The sequence below is a fragment of the Talpa europaea genome (assembly GCF_964194135.1).
Source record: "Talpa europaea genome assembly, chromosome: 12".
NCBI classification, from domain to species: domain Eukaryota; kingdom Metazoa; phylum Chordata; class Mammalia; order Eulipotyphla; family Talpidae; genus Talpa; species Talpa europaea.
In genome coordinates, this window is record NC_140079.1 from 4,157,450 (window position 1) to 4,180,601 (window position 23,152).

General features: G+C 42.3%; 2 protein-coding genes across 2 annotated transcripts; both read right to left on the reverse strand.

The window, feature by feature from the left end:
* Positions 1-1,023: 1,023 nt before the first annotated feature.
* LOC311180615 (olfactory receptor 7A10-like) lies at positions 1,024-1,944 on the reverse strand (the record flags this gene model as incomplete). Its single annotated transcript, XM_084248532.1, has 1 exon — positions 1,024-1,944. Exon 1 carries the CDS (start codon positions 1,861-1,863, stop codon positions 1,024-1,026), a length of 840 nt encoding a protein of 279 aa, XP_084104658.1. The 5' UTR covers positions 1,864-1,944.
* Positions 1,945-12,769: 10,825 nt separating this feature from the next.
* On the reverse strand, positions 12,770-13,609 carry LOC311180616 (olfactory receptor 7C1-like; the record flags this gene model as incomplete). Its single annotated transcript, XM_084248533.1, has 1 exon — positions 12,770-13,609. One exon carries the CDS (start codon positions 13,607-13,609, stop codon positions 12,770-12,772), a length of 840 nt encoding a protein of 279 aa, XP_084104659.1.
* Positions 13,610-23,152: the final 9,543 nt, after the last annotated feature.

Here is a 23,152-nt window from a genome sequence, read left to right on the forward strand (position 1 = left end):
CTAGCTGGAAGAGGCCTAGCATGGGGGAACTTCCCAGCTCATCTCTGGCTCTGTGGGGAGCCTTCTGCCAGTTTCAAGCAGTCTTTATTGAAGAAAGGTCCCTGTTCTAAGATGGCGAGTCAACACACACTCTACTGCGCGCCTGGTCTGCCTGGCCATGGGTGGCTGCTCCCCCAACACCCAAATTTTAAAGTGAAAATGACCTACACCCTGACACCCCACTGGTAATTATAAGGAAAATGAAAGTTGAAAAGCATTTATAGAGGCCTGAAAGAAAGAGAATTTGCAAAGGCTTCCAAATTAGGCTTTCCTCAGATTTTTCCCTAGTCACACTCCAGGACAGGAGAGGAAGGAAGTGCTCGTAATCCTAAATACAAAGACTTCCAACCAAAAATACTCCACCCTGCAAAATTATTCAAATATGAATGTGAATAAAAGCTTCCCCAGGCAGAGAAGCCAATGGAGTTAATCACCATCAGGTCTCCCTGCCTCACCATAAATGCTGAAATGGGGTCTTCTGCAGGAAAACCTGAAACAAAGCCCCGAGCAAAATGACATGAACAGGAATATTATGGGCCAACAACAAATCACCAACGGAAGGAAGGAAAGGACAGAAGTAGGGACAGTGAATATTAGCCCTGGACACGCGTGGGTGCTGTGATATGACAAGATTTTTCTGCAGATGATTCGTAAGTTGCTTGTTTTTAACTGATATGGTGACACGTATTTTTCTTCCACTTCTATTATTTTGTAAGAACCCCAATTCCTGTATTAAATTTTCACTAAAGAAAAAAATCACTGACACTATGCTTTTCTTAATCCTGAACCCAGTACACAGAACAGTTGAAAATAATTAAGGAAATACAGAAAAGATATTTATACTGTATAAAAAAGTGATATCAAACTCCATTCATAAGGCAAACCACAGATTATCTCTGACAAACTGAGGACAGGATCATGACTTAGTCCATGGACTGTGAGCTCTGCTGCTCCCGACCAGACAGTCTGAGGAAGCGGCCCCCGTCACGTTGGGGTTGCTCTGCAGCTGAAGAGCCTCCCCAGGGCCTGCTTTATGTCCTTGTTTCTGAGACTATAGATGAAGGGGTTGAGCATGGGGGTGAGCACTGTGTATATCACCGAGGCTGTTGCACTGTCCCTGGAGTCGTGGGTAGTGGCAGAGCTGAGATACACGCCGAGCCCCGTCCCGTAGAACAGGGAGACCATGCAGAGATGAGACCCGCAGGTGGAGAAGGCTTTGTACCTGCCGTTCGCGGAGGAGATTTTCAAAACAGAGGACACGATCTTAGAGTAGGAGAAAAGGATGCCAGTGAGAGGAATCATCCCCACAACCCCAGCTGCTAAATATATCACCAGCTTATTGAGGAAGGTGTCAGAACAGGCAAGCTGGATCACCTGGTCCAGGTCACAGAAGAAGTGAGGGATTTGCAGCTGTGAGCAAAAGGACAGTCGCAAAACCATTAAGCTGTGTAACAGAGATTGCAGAAGACTTAACACCCAGGATGCAAGAAGCAGTAGGCCACAAAACTGGGGGTTCATGATGACCATGTAGTGCAGGGGATGGCAGATGGCCACAAACCGATCATAGGCCATGACTGTCAGGAGGAAGGTGTCCACTCCTGCAAAGAGTAAGAAGAAAAACATCTGGCTGAGACAGCCCGCGTAGGTGATGGCTTTGTTCTGTGTCTGGATGTTCAGCAGCATCTTGGGGACGGTGGTGGAGGTGAAGCAGATGTCGGCAAAGGACAGGTTGGCGAGGAAGAAGTACATGGGGGTGTGCAGGTGGGGGTCCGTGACGATGGCCAGGATGATGAGGAGATTCCCAGTGACTGTGACCAAGTACATGGCCAAGAATGCCCAGAAGAGGAGGGGCTGCAGCGAGGCCTCTTCTGAGAGCCCCAGGAGGGTGAACACTGTGGCTTGTGTTTGGTTTCCTGGCGCCAGGTCTCTGGTGAGCCTGGGGGATGGAGACAGAAGTGATCAAAGTTAACCACAGCAGAGCAATCAAGAATGGGGTTTAAATGTTGATATTATTTAAAATATATTCTGTGAATAAATTTCATGTGATAGAGCTAGTGCCTGTTCCCTGAAATCTTCAAGGCTGTTAAGGGCCCACGTTCCCTTGATGCTGAAAATATTAAGCCATTCTAACATCTAATGCACACGTATTTCCAAGTCAGCATTTTCTTTGAAAATTTCCTGAGATTTTCTTTTAAATACGTTGACCAATTATATTATCCAAATATTGTTGGTATCATGTAGAGAAATCAGTGAGAATGACTGAACAGTCCTACACTAGGGCCTGCCAGGTGGCCTTGGTGTTAATTCTCTGGACTCCCAACAAGACAGCCTGAGTCTGTTCCTCAGCCAGGAAGCTACTCACATGGCTCAGCAGACCTCTCCTGTCTCCCCGCTGCTCCCTTCAGCAGTGTATTTTGGTAGATCTGCCTGTTCTGCTCCACACTCTGTCTCTGGTTAGTCCTCTATCTACCACCCTAGTTATTCTATCCATGAAGAATAATTTTTTTTTTAAAGGGTTAATCCTCGCCAAAGTAGTTTTCTTCTAAGTATGTGTGTGGTCTCGGTAAATAATATTTCTCATGGTGATTATTATTGTAAATTAAACTAATGCAGTTGTATGAAGAGGTAGAATCTAGAGGAAACTTGTGTATCTTCCAATTAGAGGATTTGAACAAAAAAAAATGTAGGCCTCGAGATTTACTATGAAGGACTTACCAGGTCGGGTTTGGGGAAATATCCAGAAAATATGACAGTACAGGAGCATTCCTGGCACAGTTAGAGATCCCAGAAGTAGGGGTGTGACAGGAGGGGTGCTCCAGGTTGGGGGTGAGATGGGAGAGTGGGCAGGACGCCCCAACATCCTGCTGCCATGTGAAGTTCCTACTCATGACATTGTACACTTGCTGATCTTCTTGTGTGTAGATTGTGTTACATGTGCTGTGCCTAAGTGTGAACATTATGTATTATATGTATAAATGATCCATATTTGTATCCCTGCATCAATTTCTTTCCCTCACATTTCATCTGAATTGTGAATGTTTGATTACAGAAGACAGCTTCACTGGGACACATGTCCAATCTGTGCTTCCTCTACCTCTACTAAGGATTATTTCCCTTATTTCTGCCACACACACACTATGTCCTGTGCATGGAAGCAGAGCTGAGAATTGGAAATCAAGTCTCTATGGACAACAAAAATAAGTGTTATGTGTTTCAAAGAATCGGCTCTCTAGAATTGCTTTAAAGAAAGTTGCTTTTTTTTGTGCATTGTAAGACACAGCACACCTTAAAACAAAGAACCTTGCCCTGTATTCTCACTCATGTATTTATTTGTAACTGAGGCAATATTGGGGTATCCCCACCAGGTATTGCCACCATAGTGCACCCACACCCACTCGCCCATATTCCACCACCCCAGGCCATTGTGCTTCCTTCCCGCCTTGTTCTTCACCTTCCCCCAGCCTCTCCCTTGCTGTCTCAGCTCTGTAGTCAGCTGTCAAGGGTTAGTTTTTAGCTTGTCTTAGTCTGTTATTAGTTACTTTATATTACATATAATAGTCACATCATTTGATGTTTACCATTCTTATAACTCATTTGCACCTAGCATTATGATTTCACGTTCCATCCATGTTGCCACAAATGGCATAAGTTTATCTTTTTGATTGCTGAGTAGTATTCCACTGTGTGTATGTACTACATCTTCTTTACCTGCACATGTTAGGATGTTTCAGCTATAATATATAGTGCTGCAATAAACATGGGAGTGCAGGTTTTTTTCCAATTAGTTTTTTTAATTTTTGGAGAGATGCCTACGATTGGAATTAATGTCAAATAGCAGATCCATGTTTACTGTTTGAGACACGTCCTCCCTGCACTCTGTGAGGGCTGGTCCAGGCTGCACTCCCACCCGCAGTAAGTAGCCCTCTGCCCTGCATCTGAACAGCATCCCGTCATGGTCAGTTCCTTTGTACCATCTTCTTCTTGGCAGGCCCCAGTTACCCTCAACCTTGACTGGAGTAAGCTGATTGGGAGTAAATGAATAGAGGAATGATTACAAGTATTGTTTAATATTAGAAGTGTCAGGGTCTTTATTTAGAAGTTTTGTATTGTTTCTGTGACCAGAAATCTGCCATAAGAAATATAATTCTCGTTTATATGGATGAACTTAGAGTATAGTTGTTTTTGCTATACTTAAATTTGCTTTAAAGTTCACTTAAAGTTGCTATTTCCAAGAATTTGTCCATGATATTAAGTGAGAAATTAATGTATTCACTAAAGTCTAACACCCCACCCTGTCAACAAGTTGTAATTCATAAAATAAATGCAATAGCAGGAAAAGTAAAGCCTGTTTAAATATAGCGGGGTCAACATGACTGCAATAAGCACCATAGAGTATGAATCTAAGATTTTGAAAGAATAGTTATAACAAGAACTTAATCACATCCACTGGTTCTCTAAAAGTAAGTTGGCAAAGACTAAAAAATGAAAATAGGAATCGTACTCTTTCCAAAGCAGTGGAAACTGCAGATCCAAAGCTCTCATTTCTCCCTAGAGAAACAACAATGGATTCCATATGCTTGAGGAATAGATGGAGATTGTCCTTTGAATACAGAAGAATGTGATCCAGGAGATGGGAAGGTGGGGGCTGTTTTTAGGAACAAATTGGCTGCCCAGTGTCCCTTTGTCTCCCTGTATACAGAAGATTTTCAGTTTATGTAGCACCACTTGTGGCTTCCTGATTTTCATGACACAAGGAAGTCATTGCCTATGCAAATACCAGAGAGCGCCTAATTATGTGTTTTCCAGAGGAGACACCTAGATGGTCAGCAAGCACATGAGGGGGTGCTCAGGATCACTCACCAGGGAAATGCAAATCGGAACCAGGAGCTGTCACCCCACAGCTGCTGACAGAGCTCCCAGGGAGGTGACCAAAGGTTAGCAGTGGGAGTGGGGCTGTCTGTGGTTTAATAAACCGCTTCAGCCATGGTTGAAAAGAGAACCAGGATGCCTCAAAATAGCAAAGACAGATTCCCCCATGATGTGTTCATACATGTACAAAGGCAATGAAAACAGGACATGGAAAAGCTGTCTGCACCCCTTGTTTACGGAGCAAAATTTAGAAGTTAGCTACAAGTCCCTGAGTGGATGAATCAACAGTGTGTGCACATACAGATATAAAACATGTATGCACAATATATGTACACATTTGCTCTTAATTGTCCATAATAAATATTCATGGATTATGTAAAACATAAAATGTGTAATACACACCCAGGATACTGTGGTGTTGAAGTGCACATTCTGTGTGATAAAATGTCAAATAATGTCCAGTCAAGAGAAAGAAGGGCACACTGACTTTTGCCACCACACAAACGCCTAAGAAGATTCTGCTACATGATGGAGTCCAGAACTACAAATACTGGATATCACTTGTGTGTGCGGTGCTGAAACAGACTTCAATTGGTTCCATGGAGAGGGATGGGGAATTTGGAAGAAGTTATTTCAGGACACACAGTTGAAGCTGCTGGATGAATCCGTTTCTGGAAATCTACTGCTTATGGCGTGGTCAGCAGTACTTTATTATAACCTACAAAATTGTCAGAGATTATTTCTTAATCGTTTTGTGACAAAAATAAATATCGTGTCTATTAATGGAGGTGTTAGCCAGTGTTATAGCAATAATCATATTGCAATATGTAAATATCAAATCAACATGTTTTTTGCCAGCTTACAGTTTCATATCAATTAAATCTCAATGAAAAAACAACAGATCAAATCACAAAAGTGAGGAGACATAGTGATGAGGAAAAACATGTGACATATGAACACAATTTGTATAATAGCTTATTACTACTAAGAATGGGAAAAAACCTGGCTATAATTAAAATACATAGTAGGACACTATAAGACTGACAGAGGCCCACACAAAATTGAAAACTTTCAAACATTTTGCCCAACTAGCTGTACGTATATGGAAGAATTAAGTGCAAACCATTTGTTTTCAAAAACTCCAATTCTGTGTGAATATTTGAATCACAAGCCAGAATGAAAACTCAAGCCACAGGAAGTAAATAAACTGTCAGAATGAGCGCAGTCAGCTTATAATTGAAAAAAGTAAAATGTTAACAAGCAAAACTATGCGAATTTGTCAGCAATGGAATGGTGGTAAAGTTAAACTCTTTAGATCCCTCAACTGATATTAAATACAACGTTTTACTTATGTGAGCACCTAATATGAGGGAAGGACTTACACACTGTTCATCTCATCAAGTGCTGTGGAAGGTCATCTGCCCCCATTGGTCTGGATCTGTCTAACACAGATCACCTGCTCGTACACCCCATCCCTTCTCTTCCTCCCTTCTGCGTTTAATACATATTTCCTGCTGCCTCAACTCCAGACCTTCCTGAATCTGTCCTAATGTTGCTGGGAACCACGTTAAGCCTCCCACTTCCCCTTCAGTGTTAACCGAACAGATTTTCCTTCCTGTCTCTTCACTGTCAGCACCATCTCTGTATTGTTGAGTGCAGTGGACAGTTTTGAGTCACAAATTAAGTAAATTAATTATAAATTGATGATTCAGTCAAGCAAGAGAACAAGGGAACCTCTTGTCCCTGGGCCTGGTTTGGTCTCTGTGACCTGAGGCAGAACTTCTCAGTTTGCATTTTCCCTGGATCTGTCCCAAGTGCCTGCTGGGCTCTGAGACTCACCTCGGTGGATGCTGTGAGGGAGGCTTCTCCATGTAGCCGACTGAGACCCTTCTGGATTCTTGAGGATGGATCTGGGCTGTGTCACAGACAGGATTTCAGGAGGGCGCCAAGGGCTGGTCCCTGGGCAGAGGTTGGGCTCCACAAGCAGAAATCATGTCCTCTGCAGTCCCGGGTTGGACAGTCTGAGGGACCGAGGGAGACAGGGTATTTACCGCCCTCCATGTGGTCTCATTAGCCACACCTCACTCTCTTGCTCCAAGCTCTGAGCTCATGATTTCCCTCTGGACTGGACTGGACCAAGGAAAGTTTCTTAATGATTCTCTGATCCTGAGAGACTAGGTTAGATGTCAAGTGCATCCAGTTTTAGTTACTCCTTTTTCATGAACTCCTGCACCTTCCAGAGCTGTAACCACCCAGCACCCTATTCTCAGACCGTGTTCAAGTTTTCTAAATGTGTTTGCCTGAGGGACTGCCTTGACGAAATGTCTGGAATCATCAAAGCACAAATGTGTTGGGGGCACAGACTCTTCCCCCAATGCCCAATAGTGTTATTCCTCTTTCATAAAGCAGAGAACCGAGCCCTCTATACAAAACTTTAGCAACCACACTTGTTGTCATGGCACTTTTGCAAAAGCAAATAGGAATTTCTTCTTTGTTTTTACTGTAATGTGACTGCAGCAGCCTTGTGTTTGAAACTCCAGAAGGAAACGTCTGTGTTCCTAACCAGCTAATATGTGGGTCCGAAGATTAAAGATTTTTGTAGCAGCCACACTCACTCTGAAGCCCGTATGTCTCTTCAGCCCCTCAAAGATTAGGCAGGTGTCCTGCTTAGCAGCACAGGGAAGTGCTAACACATGTCCTGCTGCCAGCACGGGACAGCTGCCCACAAAAGTCCACTCCTGACATTGGGCGTCACTGTCCTCACAGGTCAACATGTCATCGAGCAGGAGTTGTCTGAGCAACCTCTAAATTGTGCCCAGACTTCACTGCCAAAGCAGGGCCCTTGACAGCCCCCGGTGAGCAGGAGCAGGCATGACTACAGTCTCCAAGTAAGGGTCTCCCGTTGCTTTTCTTGCAGCCAGAGGAAGGGCTTGTGGTGACCTATGACAACTCACCTCAGTACTGAAAATTCTTCTTTTGGAAGACAATAGAGTTGCCTTAACTTTTCTGTCCTAATGTCCACTTTGTTGCCACACAACTCAATAGGGATGTTTTCACACCCCGTAACAGGTCTCTATGCAAGTTAGGCACGTTCTAGGAAATAACTTGTTACATGTGACAATCTAATGGCACACGGGGCTTGGCCTAACAGCCTCTCTCCATCCACCAGATGTCTCCTCACCAGCTGGGCACCTCACTTGAGCTTGGCACGTCTCTGTGGGTGTGGAACAGGAGAGGAAGGACCTCAACACCCCAGGTTCTCTGTATATCTTTGTCAGAATTATGCCGTGCAAATATATCCTCCCTTTAAGTACATTGCCTTGTTGCTATCGTGATGTTTTCTTGTACTGCACAGAAGCATTTTGGTTGCTATAGTCCCAATTATTTATATTCTCCTTTGTTTCCCTTGATGCTGGAGATGATTCCACAAACACATCAGAAATTTATACTGTACAGCGATTTACCATTTTTTCTTCTCTGTGTGTTATGGTTTGGCGTCTTACATTGAAGACTTTTATTCATTTTGAATTTTTTGTGTGTATGTGTTTTGAGATAGAGTCCTGTAGTTTCATTCGTTTGCATGAGTGTGCAGTTTTCCAAATGCCATTTACTGAAGAAGGTTTCCTTGCTCCCGTGTATGTTCCTGGCTCCTATTTGGTAGAGTAACTGTTCCTGGTTTATTATTCCCATTGGTCTCTGTGTCTGTTATTGTTCCTGTACAATTTTAATTATTCAGTATTATTTTAATTACTATACCTTTATAGTATTGTTTGAAGTCTGGTATTGTAATAATTTTTCCCTTTTTTTGCCAGAGTTGCTTTGCTATCCAGGGTTTTTGGCGGTTCCATATGAATTTCAGTAATGTGTATTTTAGTTTTTAAAGTGTGTCATTGATAATTTCATGTGAGTGCATTAACTCTGTGTACTGCTTGTGTAGGATGTTCACTGTGACCACATAGATTTTTCCAGTCCATTTGCATGAAAAACTTTCCATTTCTGTGTGTATTTTGTCTACTTCTTTTAAGAGTGTCTTAGACTTTTCTTTATACAGGCCCTTCATAACCTTTGTTAAGTTTACTAACTAGGGATTTAACTTTAAAAAAAAATATTTATGCATACAAGAGCTGGGGTATAGGCCAGAGTTGTGGGGGGTGAGAGGATTCACCAGAGACAGAGTGGGGAACAGAACAGGCAGATTGACCTAAGTACTCTACTGAGGGGAGCAGCAGGTGAGACAGGAGAGGTCTGCTGCGCCATGTGGGTAGCTCCCTGGCCGTCCGAGCATCGGACCCGTGCTGCAATGGTTGCAAATTGCTTCATAGGTTGCGTCTTAACCCTTGTGCCACTAGGGAGGCCCTAGGTATTGAACTTTTATTTATTTTGGTGTGATTGTAAATGGCACAATTTCTTAATTTTTTCCTCTTCTGACTCATTGTTTATATATATATAGGAAAGCAGTTGATTTTGTTTGTGTTTATATCCTGCCACTTTGACTGGTTTATTGTGTCACTTAGATCCAACATCCATGCATGCTAAAAACCCTAAAAACTGAACATAAATAGAACTCATCCTCAAAATAATCAAAACTCTTTCTAGGCATTTATATCTCAAAACATCTGTCTGAATCCTGGTTTATTATTCCTGCACTATGAGAACCAAGAAAACAGACTTAGGGCATTATTTTTTTAAAATAATATCAGACGACCTCCATGGCAGCACAGGTAGTTTAGCGCAGTGCTGTGAAGCTGTCCGCAGCCTGTGCAGTGCAGGTTCACTCCTGGCCAGCAGACCTCTCCTGTCTCACCCACTGCTCCCCTCAGCAGTGTATCTCAGTCGATCTGCCTGTTCTGCTCCCCACTCTGTCTCTGGTGAATCCTCTCACCCTCCCGAACATCTGGCCTGTACCCCAGTTCTTGTATAAATAAACAAATCTTTAAAAAAATAATAAAAATAAAAATAATGTAAGAAAGCAATTGAAGCTTGTGGAATCTTTAGTGTATTATGTATAAAGGGACCCATGCAGTATGGATTCCTAATTTTGTGTGGCTCCTCTAATACTCAATAATTTTACATTTTATTTTATAATGCAAAATATCTTCAATATTCATTTTGAAATCTAAGTTAATTTTAATACAAAGTTATTTATTAAAGGAGACTCTCATTAAATTATTTTCATTTCCTTTGACTTTACCTTTTAATTTTTTAAATTGAAGTAACCTTGCATTATAATGTTATATAAATCTCAGGCATGCATGATTATTAATCAACATATGTATATGCAACATAAAGTTCAGTACTAAATGTTTTACTTTATCTTTCATTATACCATTGTCCTCGGTGTCTGATTTAAATACCTCTGTTCCACCATCTTCCTGTGAGCCACTAATTGTTCTTATAGAGTCCAAAAGTATATTTTGTTTTATGGACATGATCCGTTTGTTTTCTTTCTCACATATGAGGAAATCACATGGTATTTGACTGTCTGGGATTGATTTATTTCAGTAGGATAATTCTGTTGTTATCGCTCTGTAGTTGCAAAAGGTGTAATTTCATCTTTTTAATACCCAAATAGTATTCCATTATCTACATATACCACGTCTTTCTGTCCATTTGTCGATCACTTGGATTGTTTCTACATCTTGGCCAGTGTAAATATCATTGCAGTGAGCATGGGTGGCACCCACCCCTTTGAATAAGTGTTTTTGTGTGTATTTTCCAGATAAATACTCAGAATGAGATGACTAGATCATAGGGCACTTATGTTCTTCAATAATTGAGGGATTTCCATACTGCTTCCATAACAGATGCAGAGTTTACATTCTATCAGCAGTACATAAGTGTACTCTTTCGGCCTGGACCCTGTGAGCTCAGTGAGCAGCACAGGAAAGGAAATCTCCACCCCCTACCAGAGTGGGGAGATCAGAGTTTTCAGGGGATCCCAGATGGCTTCATAATGGATCCCAGAGCAGAGCAAAGGACAGTGGGGCAGAGAACACAGCACTTCCTTGCAATGTGTCAAGCAGACTTGAAGCTTTTGCACCCCAGGGCCCACAGTGGACAGCAGGGCTGTTGGTGTGGTCATTGCCTGTGGCCACAGCTGTGCAATGGGCACACAGCCCACGTAGGTGCCTCTTTAGTATCCAGGCCAGCTGAGTCCAGAGATGGAAGCCTGTGGACTAGACCCAGCTCCAGTCACCAGGAGACTCAACCCATGGCAGGAACTATAGGGAGATGGGAAGAGTAGTTACGGAAACTGAAGACCAATTGGAGCTGCTGTGAGAGGGAGGGGAGGAGGTGGAGGTGACAGAGTTCACTTCTCAACAAACTGAGACAACACTTAAACCCCAGACTCCCCACCGCCCACCTCACCCCAAGGTAAACTAGAAGAGAAACAATCAAACTAACCCACAGCACCCCAGCTGTACACCTGGAAATGAGGTGACATACTTAGAAACCAAGGAACATCTGAGCACAAGAAACAAAAAAAAGTAGCAGAACAGAAGTTCTGGCTGATAAATACAGGAGAGAGAAGCAGAGGAGTCTCAGTGACGTGAAGCAACAACATTAAATACACCCGTGAGTTATGGGAGGTGACTCAGAGCACCTGACAGGCAGCTGCGAGACCTTGGAAAGAAAATAAAGAACCAGAGTCTTCACCAAAGAGATGGACAAGATTAAGCGAACACAGGGCATCTCTGACTGTAAATGAACACAAATATATAAAGTGTTTTAGATAGAATTAAAATTGCAAACAAAATAACTTCAGAAACGGAGGATCCAAATGTATAAATCACCCAATTAGGAAATCAGAGACAAGTAAGACATTCATAGAGGGAAAATAAGGAAATGCTACAAAAAATATCCGACACAGCTGAAAGTGGAGAGATGAGGATCATGGATAACCCAGGAGATGAAGGAGAAGGGAGGAAGGACACTTGTCAAAAAAAATCATAGCTGAGAATTTTCCAAACCTAGAGAATGAAATAAGAATGAATGTCCAGGAAGTCGTCGTAACACCCAAATTTCAAAGTGAAAATGACCTACACCCTGGTACCCCATTGGTAAAGTATAAAAAATCAGAAAAACAGATACCAAAGCAAAGGAAGCCTGAAAGAAAGGAAATTTGCAAAGGCATCCAAATTAGGCTTTCCTCAAATTTCCCCCATCACTCCCCAGGACAGGAGAGGAAGGAAGTGCTCATAATCCCAAACACAAGGATTCCCACCCAGAACACTCTATTCTGCAAAACTGGTCAGATAGGAATGTGAATAAAAGCTTCCCCAGACAGAGAAACCAGTGGAGTTTATGACTGTCAGGTCTGCCTGCCTGAACACAGAAGCTGACAGGAGTTCTTCTACTGGAAAGAAACAATGAAACACAAAGCCCTGAGCAAAATGACATGAACAGGAATATTATGGGTCAACAACAAATCACCAAAAAAAGGAAGGAAAGGACAGAAGAAGGGATAGTGAATACCAGCCCTGGACACATGTGGGTTCTGTGATATGGCAAGATTTTTCTGCGCATAATCTATAAACTCCTGGTTTATCTGATAGAGTTGTACATATTTTTCTTACATTTCCGTCTATTGTTTTGGAAGTACCCAATTTCCTGTTTTAACGTTTTAAAGAAAAATTCAGAAATTACATTTTTCTTAATAGTGAGCCCATTACTCAGACCAGTTAAAAGTAATTAAGAAAATACAGAAACATATTTATAATGTAATAAACACTGATATCAAACTCTGTACATAAGAGAAACCACAGATTATCTCTGACTAACTGAGGACAGGATCATGACTTAGTCCATGGACTGTGAGCCCTGCTGCTCCCGACCAGACAGTCTGAGGAAGCGGCCCCCATCACGTTGGGGTTGCTCTGCAGCTGAAGAGCCTCACCAGGGCCTGCTTTATGTCCTTGTTTCTGAGACTGTAGATGAAGGGGTTCAGCATGGGGGTGACCACCATGTACATCACCGAGGCGATTGCACTGTCCCTGGAGTCGTGGGTAGCAGCAGAGCTGAGGTACACGCCGAGCCCTGTCACGTAGAACAGGGAGACCACGGAGAGGTGAGACCCGCAGGTGGAGAAGGCTTTGTACCTGCCGCTCGCGGAGGAGATTTTCAAAACAGAGGACACAATCTTAGAGTAAGAGAAAAGGATGCCACTGAGAGGAATGATCCCCAGAATCCCTGTTGCTAAATATATCACCAGCTCATTGAGGAATGTGTCAGAACAGGCAAGCTGGATCACCGGGTCCAGTTCACAGAAGAAGTGAGGGATTTGCAGCTGTGAGCAAAAGGACAGTCGCAAAATCAGTAAGCTGTGTAACAGAGAATGCAGAAGACTTAACACCCAGGATGCAAGAAGCAGGAGGCCACAGAACTGGGGGTTCATGATGACCATGTAGTGCAGGGGATGGCAGATGGCCACAAACCGGTCGTAGGCCATGGCTGTCAGGAGGAAGGTGTCCAGTCCTCCAAAATGTAAGTAGAAAAACACCTGGCTGAGGCAGCCCGCGTAGGTTATGACTTTGTTCTGTGTCTGGATGTTGAGCAGCATCTTGGGGACGGTGGTGGAGGTGAAGCCGATGTCGGAAAAGGACAGGTTGGCGAGAAAGAAGTACATGGGGGTGTGCAGGTGGGCGTCTGTGGCGATGGCCAGGATGATGAGGAGATTCCCAGTGACCGTGACCAAGTACATGGCCAAGAATGCCCAGAAGAGGAGGGGCTGCAGCGAGGCCTCTTCTGAGAGCCCCAGGAGGGTGAACGCTGTGGGGTGGGTTTGGTTTCCTGGAGCCAGGTCGCTGGTGAGCCTGGGGGATGGAGACAGAAGTGATGTAAACTTAACCACAGCAGAGCAATCCAGAAAGAGTTTAAATGGGGTGATTTTGTTTTAAATACATGCAGTTAGTAAGTTTGATGTTATAGATCTGGTGTCTTTTACCTGAACTTTTCAAGGCTGTTCATGCCCCACCTTCTCTTGATGCTGAGAATAATTAGCCATTCTTACCTGTAATGCAAACATTTTTCCACGTCAAAATTTTCTTTGACTATATTGTGTGATTATCTTTAAATATGTTTGACCAATTATAGTATCCAAATATTGTTGGAATCATGGAGACAAAGCAGTGAGACTGATTCTGAAAAATCCTAGTTATAGGGCCTCCCTGGTGGCCTAGAGGTTAAGACTCAGAGCTACCACCAGGACAGCCTGAGTTTGATCCCCGGCCATGGAGCTCACCCACATGTCCCCGGAGACCTCCCCTGTTTTCCCACTGTTCCCCTCAGCAGTGTATTTGAGTAGATCTGCCTGTCCTTCTCCCCACTCTGTCTCTGGTGAATCTTCTCTGCCCCGGCACCTCTGGCCTGCACCCCAGTTGTTCTATGCATAAATAAATGATCAATATTTTTTCTTTTAAAAAAGAAAAATGCTAACCCCAAAACAATTTTCTTCTAATATGTGTATGGTCTCAGTAAATGATATTTCATATGGTGATTATTACTGTTAAGTAAAATAATGCAGGTGTGGTAAGAGGTAGAATCTAGAGGAGAGCTGTATAATCTCTTCCATTTGGGACACTTTGGGAAAAAAAAAATTGAACGCAGCAGATTTATCTATGAAGGATGTATCATGTGGCGACAATATGTCCAAGAGAAGTACATTTGGGTTTGGGGAAATAGCCAGAAAAACATGTCACTACAGGAGTGTACCTGGCATAGTTACAGATCCCAGAATCAGTTGTGTTACACTCCAGGTTGGGGATGAGATTAGAGAGTTAGCAGGAGGCCCCAAAATCCTGCTCTCTTTTGAAGTTCCTGTGCATGACATTGTACATGTGCTGATCTTCTAATGAGTAGATTGTTAGATGTGCTGTGCCTAAGTGTGCATGTTATATATTATATGTATAAGTTATCCATAATTTGGGCCTCCCCAGTGGTGTAGTGGGTTGAAGGCAGTGCTGTGAAGCTGTCTGCAGCCTCTACAGCATGGCTTCGATTCCTGGCTGGCCAGGGACATTCCCACATGGCCCGGCAGGCCTCTCCTCTCTCCCCTGCTGCTCCCCTCAGCAGTGTATTTCGTCAGTCTGCCTGTTCTGTTCCCCACTCTTTCACTGGTGAGTCCTCTCACCCCAGCACCCCTGACCTGTACCCCAGCTCTTCTCTATAAATAAATAAATCTTAGGAAAAAAAAGCTGAATAGTTTCTTAAATAAGTTATACATAATTTAATCCCTCCTTAAACTATGATTTCTTTTCCTCACATTTCATCTAAATTCTGACTGTTTGATAATAGAAAACAGCTTCATTGGGGCAGATGTCTAATCTGTGCTTCTCTTTATCTGTTATAAGGGTTATTTCCCTTCTACTAGCCACACAACACTTTCTGATCCACACTTAAGGCATTTTGTCCCGTGCATTGAGGCAGAGCTGAGAATTGGAAATCACTACAGTCCCCGAAAATAAGAAGTGATTTACTTTTCCAAGAATCAGCTCTTCAGATTGTTGTAAAGTAAGTTATTTTCTCTACATTTTAAGGCACTGGGTACCTAAACACAAAGAACCTTGGCTGTGGTATCCTTATTTATTCAGTTAAGATTTGTAACTGAGGTAGTGTTGGGGAACCCCCCCACCAGGTATTGCCACCATAGTGTGCAGACACCCGCTCACCCCTAATCCACCACCACAGACCAATAGGCTTCCTTCCCACCTTGTTTTTCCCCTTCCCCCCACCTGGCCTCACCCCTTGGTGTCTCAGCTCTGCAGTCAGCTGTCAAGGGTTAGTTTCTAACCTTGTCTTCCTCTGTTAGCTACTTTATATTCCACGTAATAGACACTCCATTGGATATTTAACATTCTGGTGACTTATTTCAGTTAGCACCATGATATCAGGTTCCATCCATGTCGTCAAAATGGCATAAGTTTATATTTTTGATTGCTGAGTAGTATCCATGGTGTATACACTACATCTTCTTGATCTGCTCATATGTTAGGATGTTTCAGCTATAATATATAGTGCTGCAATTAACATGGGCGTGCAAGTTTTTTTTCAAATTAGTTTTTTGAATTTTTTGGACGAATGCCTGAGAGTGTAATTCCTGGGTCATGGTGGCAGACCCAGGTTTACTGTTTGTGACACGTCCTCACTGCTCTCTGTGAGGGTTGGACCAGGCTGCACTCCCACCCGCAGTGAGTGTGGCCCACTGCCCTGCATCTGAACAGCATCCTGTGTGGGTCAGTTCCTTTGCACAGTCTGCTTCTTGGCAGGCCCCAGTTCAATTCTGACTGGAATAGGCTGATTAGGAGAGAGATGAATAGATGATGAAATCAATAGTGTTTAATACTCCAAATGTCAGGGTCTTTATTTATTGAGAAGTTGGTGATGTGTCTCTGACCAGAAATCTGCCATAGGAAATTTAATTCTTGTGTATATCACCCAGCTTATGATACATTTGGTTTTGCGATATATCATTTCACTTAAAGTTGCAGTTTCCAAGAATCTATGTGTGATATTAAGTGAGAAATTAATGTATTCACTGTGCTCTGACACCTCACCCTCACTTAGTTAAATTGGCAATAGTAGCCAAACAAATACATATTGCACGAGCTATATAAACAGTATGGTGTCACAAAAATAATGACAGGCTGAGAAAGAAAGACAGGAAAATACTAAAATGCTTGTGGAGAACACACAAGGGGAATTTCCATATCCTGAGCCTCACATCCACTAGGGGATCAGACCTGGGTTTACATGAATGAAGTAGAATAGAACAAGTAAAGCCCGCAGGAAAACATCTGAGTGCATTGTCTGAACACACCGTGGACATTGATTTACAGTTCTCTTCCATCAGTTGTGTGTACGCGTGTATGTGTGTGTGTCATAGGTAAGCTACATCACAGAGAAAAAGACAGGTTATTTTAGGCATCAGTAAGAAGAATCTGGCATCCCTTGCATACTGGAGAAAAGTATTTAAAAGTCAGTTCTTGCTAATAAGGGAAAGACCATGTGAGTGAGGCCCCATCGGGGTGGAGAACAGTTCCTTGGACACCAGGGTCCCCAGGCCGACTGACCCGCTGTCACTGCACTCGCCTGTGGTGGGGTTGACTGTGGGCTCCTGATCTGAGTGTTGTTTCTGTACCTGTCCCCCCTTACGTGAACACACACTGTTACACGATGCAGTAGTGAGTGAGCTGGTCCCTCCTCTGTTTTTTGTTTTTGTGGATTAATTCTTTGCTTTCCTTGGGTTTATATTTTGATCTCCCTTTGACACAGATAAACTGGTCCTTGTTTTGCTCCTGGTCCAACAAGCAGTGGCCTCCCCAGACAATATTCCATAAAATCCTGCTTGTGCCCCAACAGTCTGTCCCTTTCCTCCGTGTTGTTTATTCCTGAGACCATCATATCCCACATGCGCTGTTCCTTGTGCTCAACCCTCTCTATCATCATGTAACATCCACATGAGCAGGGACTGCAGCTAGTTTGCTCACTTTTGTGATTTCATCATATAGAACTATGTCAAAGAATTGTAATTCATAAAATAAATGGAATAGCAAGAAAACAGAGCCTGGATAAATATTATGGGATCAGCATTGAATGTGCTAAGCACAATGGAGCACAGATCTAGACTTTGTGAAGAAAAGATGTAAGAAGAACTTAATCACATCCACTGGTTCTCTAAAACATAAAATGGCAGAGTGGAAAATGAAAAAATAGGAAATGACACTTTTTCCAAAGCAGTGGAAAATGCAGATCCAAAGCTATCATTTCTCCCTAGAGAAACAAAAATGGATTCCAATATGCTTGAAGAAAATATCATTTGTCCTTTGAATACAGAAGAATGTGATCCAGGAGAGGGGAAGGTGGAGGCTGTTTTTAGGGAGGCTGTTTGCCTGCCCATCATCTTCCCTTTGTCTCTCTTGTATGCAGAAGCTTTTCAGTTTATGTAGCACCACCTGTGGCTTCCTGCTTTTTCATGCCACAAGGAAGTCATTGCCTATGCAAATACCAGAGAGTGCCTAAATATGTGTTTTCCAGAGGAGACATCTTGATGATCAGCAAGCACCTGAGGGGGTGCTCAGGATCACTCACCAAGGAAATGCAAAGCCAAACCAGGAGCCTCACCTCACAGCTGCTGACAGAGCTACCAGGGAGATGACCTAAGGTCAGCACTGGGAGTGGGGTGCAGAGAACCCTGGGGTGCTGTCGGTGTCTAATACACTGCTCAGGCACAGTGGGTAAGAGAACAGAGGCACCTCAAAATATCAAAGATAGATGCCCCCATGATATGTTCATACATGTACAAGGGAAATGAAAACAGCACATTAAACTCCCTGTTTATTGAAAAAATAAAAATTAATATTTAATTTTTAATTAAAAATAAAAATTTAAAATTAAAAAATTCAAATTAAAAATTAAAATTAAATTAAAATTAAAATTAAAATTAAAAATTAATTAAAATTTTAAAAAACCTATGAGTCCATCAGTGGATGAATAAATAAAATAATGTGTACACATTAGACATAAAATAAACATGTGCTCTATATATATATAGTACAGCTCTTAATTGCCCAAATGAATATACATATAATGTATATAATGTGTAATACATGCACAGGATATTTTGTTGGTATAATACACATTCTATATAATAAAATATCCAATAATATCCAGTCAAGAGAAGGAAGGACACCCTGCCCTTTCTGACAACCGAGCACCTAAGAACGCTGTGTTACGTGACACAAGTCAGAGAACTACAAATCCTGGACATCACTTCCGTGTGCAGTTTTTCTCCAACTTTCACACTGTTTCAATTCAATTAAATCTCAATGAAAATACAACAAATGGAACCACAAAAGTGAGGAGGCATAGTAATGAGGGAGAGCAGATGTGACAGGAACACAATGTGTGTAATTTATTATTACTAATACGAATGGAAGAAACAGCCTTTCTTTCAATGCATAGTGGGACACAATAGATCAACACACAAAATGGAAAACTTTTAAACATTTTTCCCAAAAGCCTATGTATATATGTGGGAGAATTAAGTGCAAAACACTTATTTTGCAAAACTCCAATTCTGTCTGAATATTTGAATCACAAACCAGGATAAAAATGCAGGCCCTAAGTAAAAAAATTGTAGGAATGAGCACAATTTATAATTGAAAAAACAAAATTCTAACAAGGAAAACTGTGCAGATTTTCCAGGACTAGTGTGGTGGCAAAGTAAAACTCTTTAGTCTCCCCCAACTGACATTAAAGAAAAAGTATTACTTATGTGAGCACTTAATATAATGGACGCACTACACACTGTTCCTCTCCTCAGCTGCTCTGTGGGGTCATCTGCCTCCATTAGTCTGGCTCTTTCTAAGACAGATCACCTGCTCACACACCCCATCCTAATAATGAACGCCTCACTTCAGTGCCGACCCCATCACATTTATTGCTTTATTTTCCTGCTGCCTTAACGTCAAACCTACTTGGCTGTATCCTAATTTTGCTGGAACCACGTTAAGCCCCCCATTCCTCCTTCAGTCTCATCCAGATTTTCCTTCCTGTCTCTATACTGTCAGCACCATCTCTGTATTGTTGAGAGCAGTGGGCAGTTTTGAGTCACAAATTAATTAATTATAAATTGGTGAGTCAGTCAAGCAAGAGAACAAGGGAACCTCTTGTCCCTGGGCCTGGTTTGATCTCTGTGACCTGAGGCAGAACTTCTCAGTTTGCATTTTCCCTGGATCTGTCCCAAGTGCCTGCTGGGCTCTGAGACTCACCTGGGTGGGGGCTGTGAGGGGGGCTTCTCCATGTAGCCGTCTGAGACCCTCCTGGATTCTTGAGGATGGATCTGGGCTGTGTCACAGACAGGATCTCAGGAGGGCGCCAAGGGCTGGTCCCTGGGCAGAGGTCAGGCTCCACAGACAGGAATCATGTCCTCTCCGGTCCCGGGTTGGACAGTCTGAGGGACCGAGGGAGACAGGGTATTTACCGCCCTCCACGCGGTCTCATTAGCCACACCTCACTCTCCTGCTCCAAGCTCTGAGCTCATGATTTCCCTGTGGACACTGGACTGGACAGAAGGAAAGTTTCTTAATGATTCTCTGATCCCAAGAGACTAGATTAGATGTCAAGTGCATCCAGTTTTTGTTACTCCTTTTTCATGAACTCCCGCACCTTCCAGAGCTGTAACCACCCAGCGCCTTATTCTCACTCTGCATTCAGTTTTCTAAATGTGTGTCCCCAGGAACCATCTTGACTTGTTGTCCTGAATCATCAAGGCATAAAAGTGTTGGGGGCACAGACCCCTCAATGTGTCCAATTGTGCTATTTTTCTCTCACAGCAGAGAACCGAGTTCCTCTATATAAAGCCTTAGACACCACACTCCTTGTGTGCATGGAACTCGTGAAAGCAAATAGGAATTTCTTATTTTGATTTTATTGTGATGTGACCGCAGCAGCCTTATGTTTGAACCTCCAGAATGAAACGACTGTGTTCCTAACCAGCTAAATGTGCAGGGCCAAAGAGTGAAGATATTTGTAACTCCCACCCTCACTCTGAAGCCTGTGCACCTCCTCGCCCACCCCACCACAGAGTAGGCATGTGTCCTTTTAGCAGCACAGGGAAGGGCTAACACCCCGCACCACCGCCAGCACAGGGGCAGCTCCAACCAAAATCACTCCCATCACGGGGCATCACCGTACTTTCAGGGCACCATCCTCATCCCCATGGACAGTTGTCTGGGCAACCTCTAAATCTGCCCATACACACAGCCAGAGCAGGGTCTGTGATAACCCCAGGGAGCCAGGAGCAGGCATGACAAGGATGTCCAAGTGAGGGTCTCCGATTGGTTTCTAGCAGCCAGGGAAGGGCTTGTAGTGACCTGCGACGGACTCGTCTCGGTATGAAAATTCTTCTTTAGGAGACAATCAACTTTCCTTAACTTTCCTGTCCTTAATGTCCACGGTGTTGCCACACAACTCAACAGGGATGTTCTCACACCCCGCTCCAGTTCCCCTTGCAAGTTAGGCACGTTCTGGGAAATGACTCGATGTTACATCTGACAATCTAATGGCACGCTGGACTTGGCCTAACAGCCTCTCTCCGTCCACCAGATGTCCCTGACCAGCTGGGCACCTCTCATTGAACTTGACACGTCTCTGTGGGTGTGGACCAGGAGAGGATGGACCTGAACAGCCCAGTTACTTTGTTTCTTTAATTGTCAGAATTATGATGTACAGATGTAACCTCCCCTTATGTGTGCAGTCTTCCTGTTAGGTTGCTGTTTTCTTTTACTGTACAGAAGATTTTGGTTGATACAGTCCCAGTTATTTATATTCTCCTTTGTTTCCCTTGCTGCCGGAGATGAATCCACAAACACATCTGAATTTTTTATTGCAGAGAGTTTCCCCAAGTTTTCTCATGTGTGTTATAGTTTTGGGCCGTACATCAAAGTTTTATTCATTTTGAATTGATTTTTCGGTGTTTTGAGAGAGAGTCATCTAGTTTCACTCTTCTGCGTGTGTGCCCACTTTTCCCAATACCATTTACTGAAGAGGCTCCTTGCTCTGGTGTATGTTCTCTGCTCAAATTTGAAGATTAACTGTTCCTGTAAGTCTGGTTTATTGCTGGGGTCTTGATTCTATCCCATTGGTCTCTGTGTCTGTTATAGTTTCTGACCATTCTCTTTATCCAGTATTGTTTTAATTATCGTAAATTTATAGGATCGTTTGAAGTCTGCTATTGTAGTAGAGACACTTGATCTTTTTTGGTCAGAATTGCCGTGCAATCCAGGGTCTTTTGTGGTTACATTAAAGTTCAGAAATGCATGTTTTATTACTTAAAATGTGCCACTGAAAATTTCAGGTGATGTGTTGACTCTGTAGACTGATTTGTGGAGGATGTTCATTGTGGCCACATTGATTCTTCCAATCCATTCGCAAGAAATAACTTTCCATTTCTTTGTGTCATTTTTATGTCTTTGACAGAGTCTTATAGTTTTCTTATTTCAGGCCTTTCACATCCTTTGTTAAGTTTACTAACTAGGTATTTAACTTTTATTTTTATTGTGTAAATGTAAATGGGATCTTTTTCTTAATTTTTTCCTCTTCTAACTCATTGTTCATGTATAGGAAGGCAGCTGATTTTGTTTGTGTTTATATCCTGCCCCATTAAACTGGTTTTTGTTTCAGTTAGATGCAGTATCCATGTCTGCTGAACTCCCTAAATCTGGACATAAATAGAACTCATCCTAAAGTGATAAAAACTCTTTCCACAGGCATTTATTGATCAAAACATCCACTGAATCCTGGTTTATTAATCCCAAACTATTAGACACAAGAAACCAGACTTAAGGACATCTTTTTAAAAAATAATATAAAAAATGGTGTAATCTTTTGTGTATTAGGTATACAGGGCCCCATACAGTATGTATGCCTAATTTCTTATGGCTCCTCACATTCGTGATTTACATTTTATTTTATATTGCAAAATAACTTCATTATTCATTTGGAACCATAAGTTAATTTTAATGAATAGCTATTTATTAAAGGAGACACTCCCATTCAGTTTTCCATTGACTTTGAGTTTACCTTTTACTTTTTTAAAATGAAGTAACCTTGCATTATAAAATTATATACACTTCAGGTGTGCATGCATGATTATTAAGCAACAGATGTGTATGCGACTTTCAGTTCATTACTAAAATTTCAAATTTACCCTTCCTTATATCATTTTCTTGGTTTCTGATTTCACCACTTCCCTTCCCCAATCTTTCCGTGAGCTTCTAGTTGTTGTTCTATAGTCCAAAAGCATATTTTGTTTTATGGACATGATCCGTTTCTTTATCACACATGAGTGAAATCATATGGTATTGGACTGAGGTCTCAGCTTGACTTATTTCACTAGGGATAATTCTGTTGTTATCCTTCTGTTGTTGCACGATGCACAATTTCATCTTTTTTAATATCCCAAATAGTATTCCATTATCTATATATGCCACTTTTTTTGTCCATTTGTTGATCATTTGGATTGTTTCTGCCTCTTGGCGATTGTAAGTATTGTAAGTACCATTGCAGTAAACATAGGTGGCACACACCTCTTTGAATTAGTGTTTTTAGCATGCATTTTTGTGGGGGGGTCTTATTGATTGTCTTCATTTTTAAATTTTTATCCTTTTACATATTATTACATCATTTTTCATTTTTGCACAATGTATGCATTTTCATCTTGGTTATAGTCCCCGTACAATTCCCA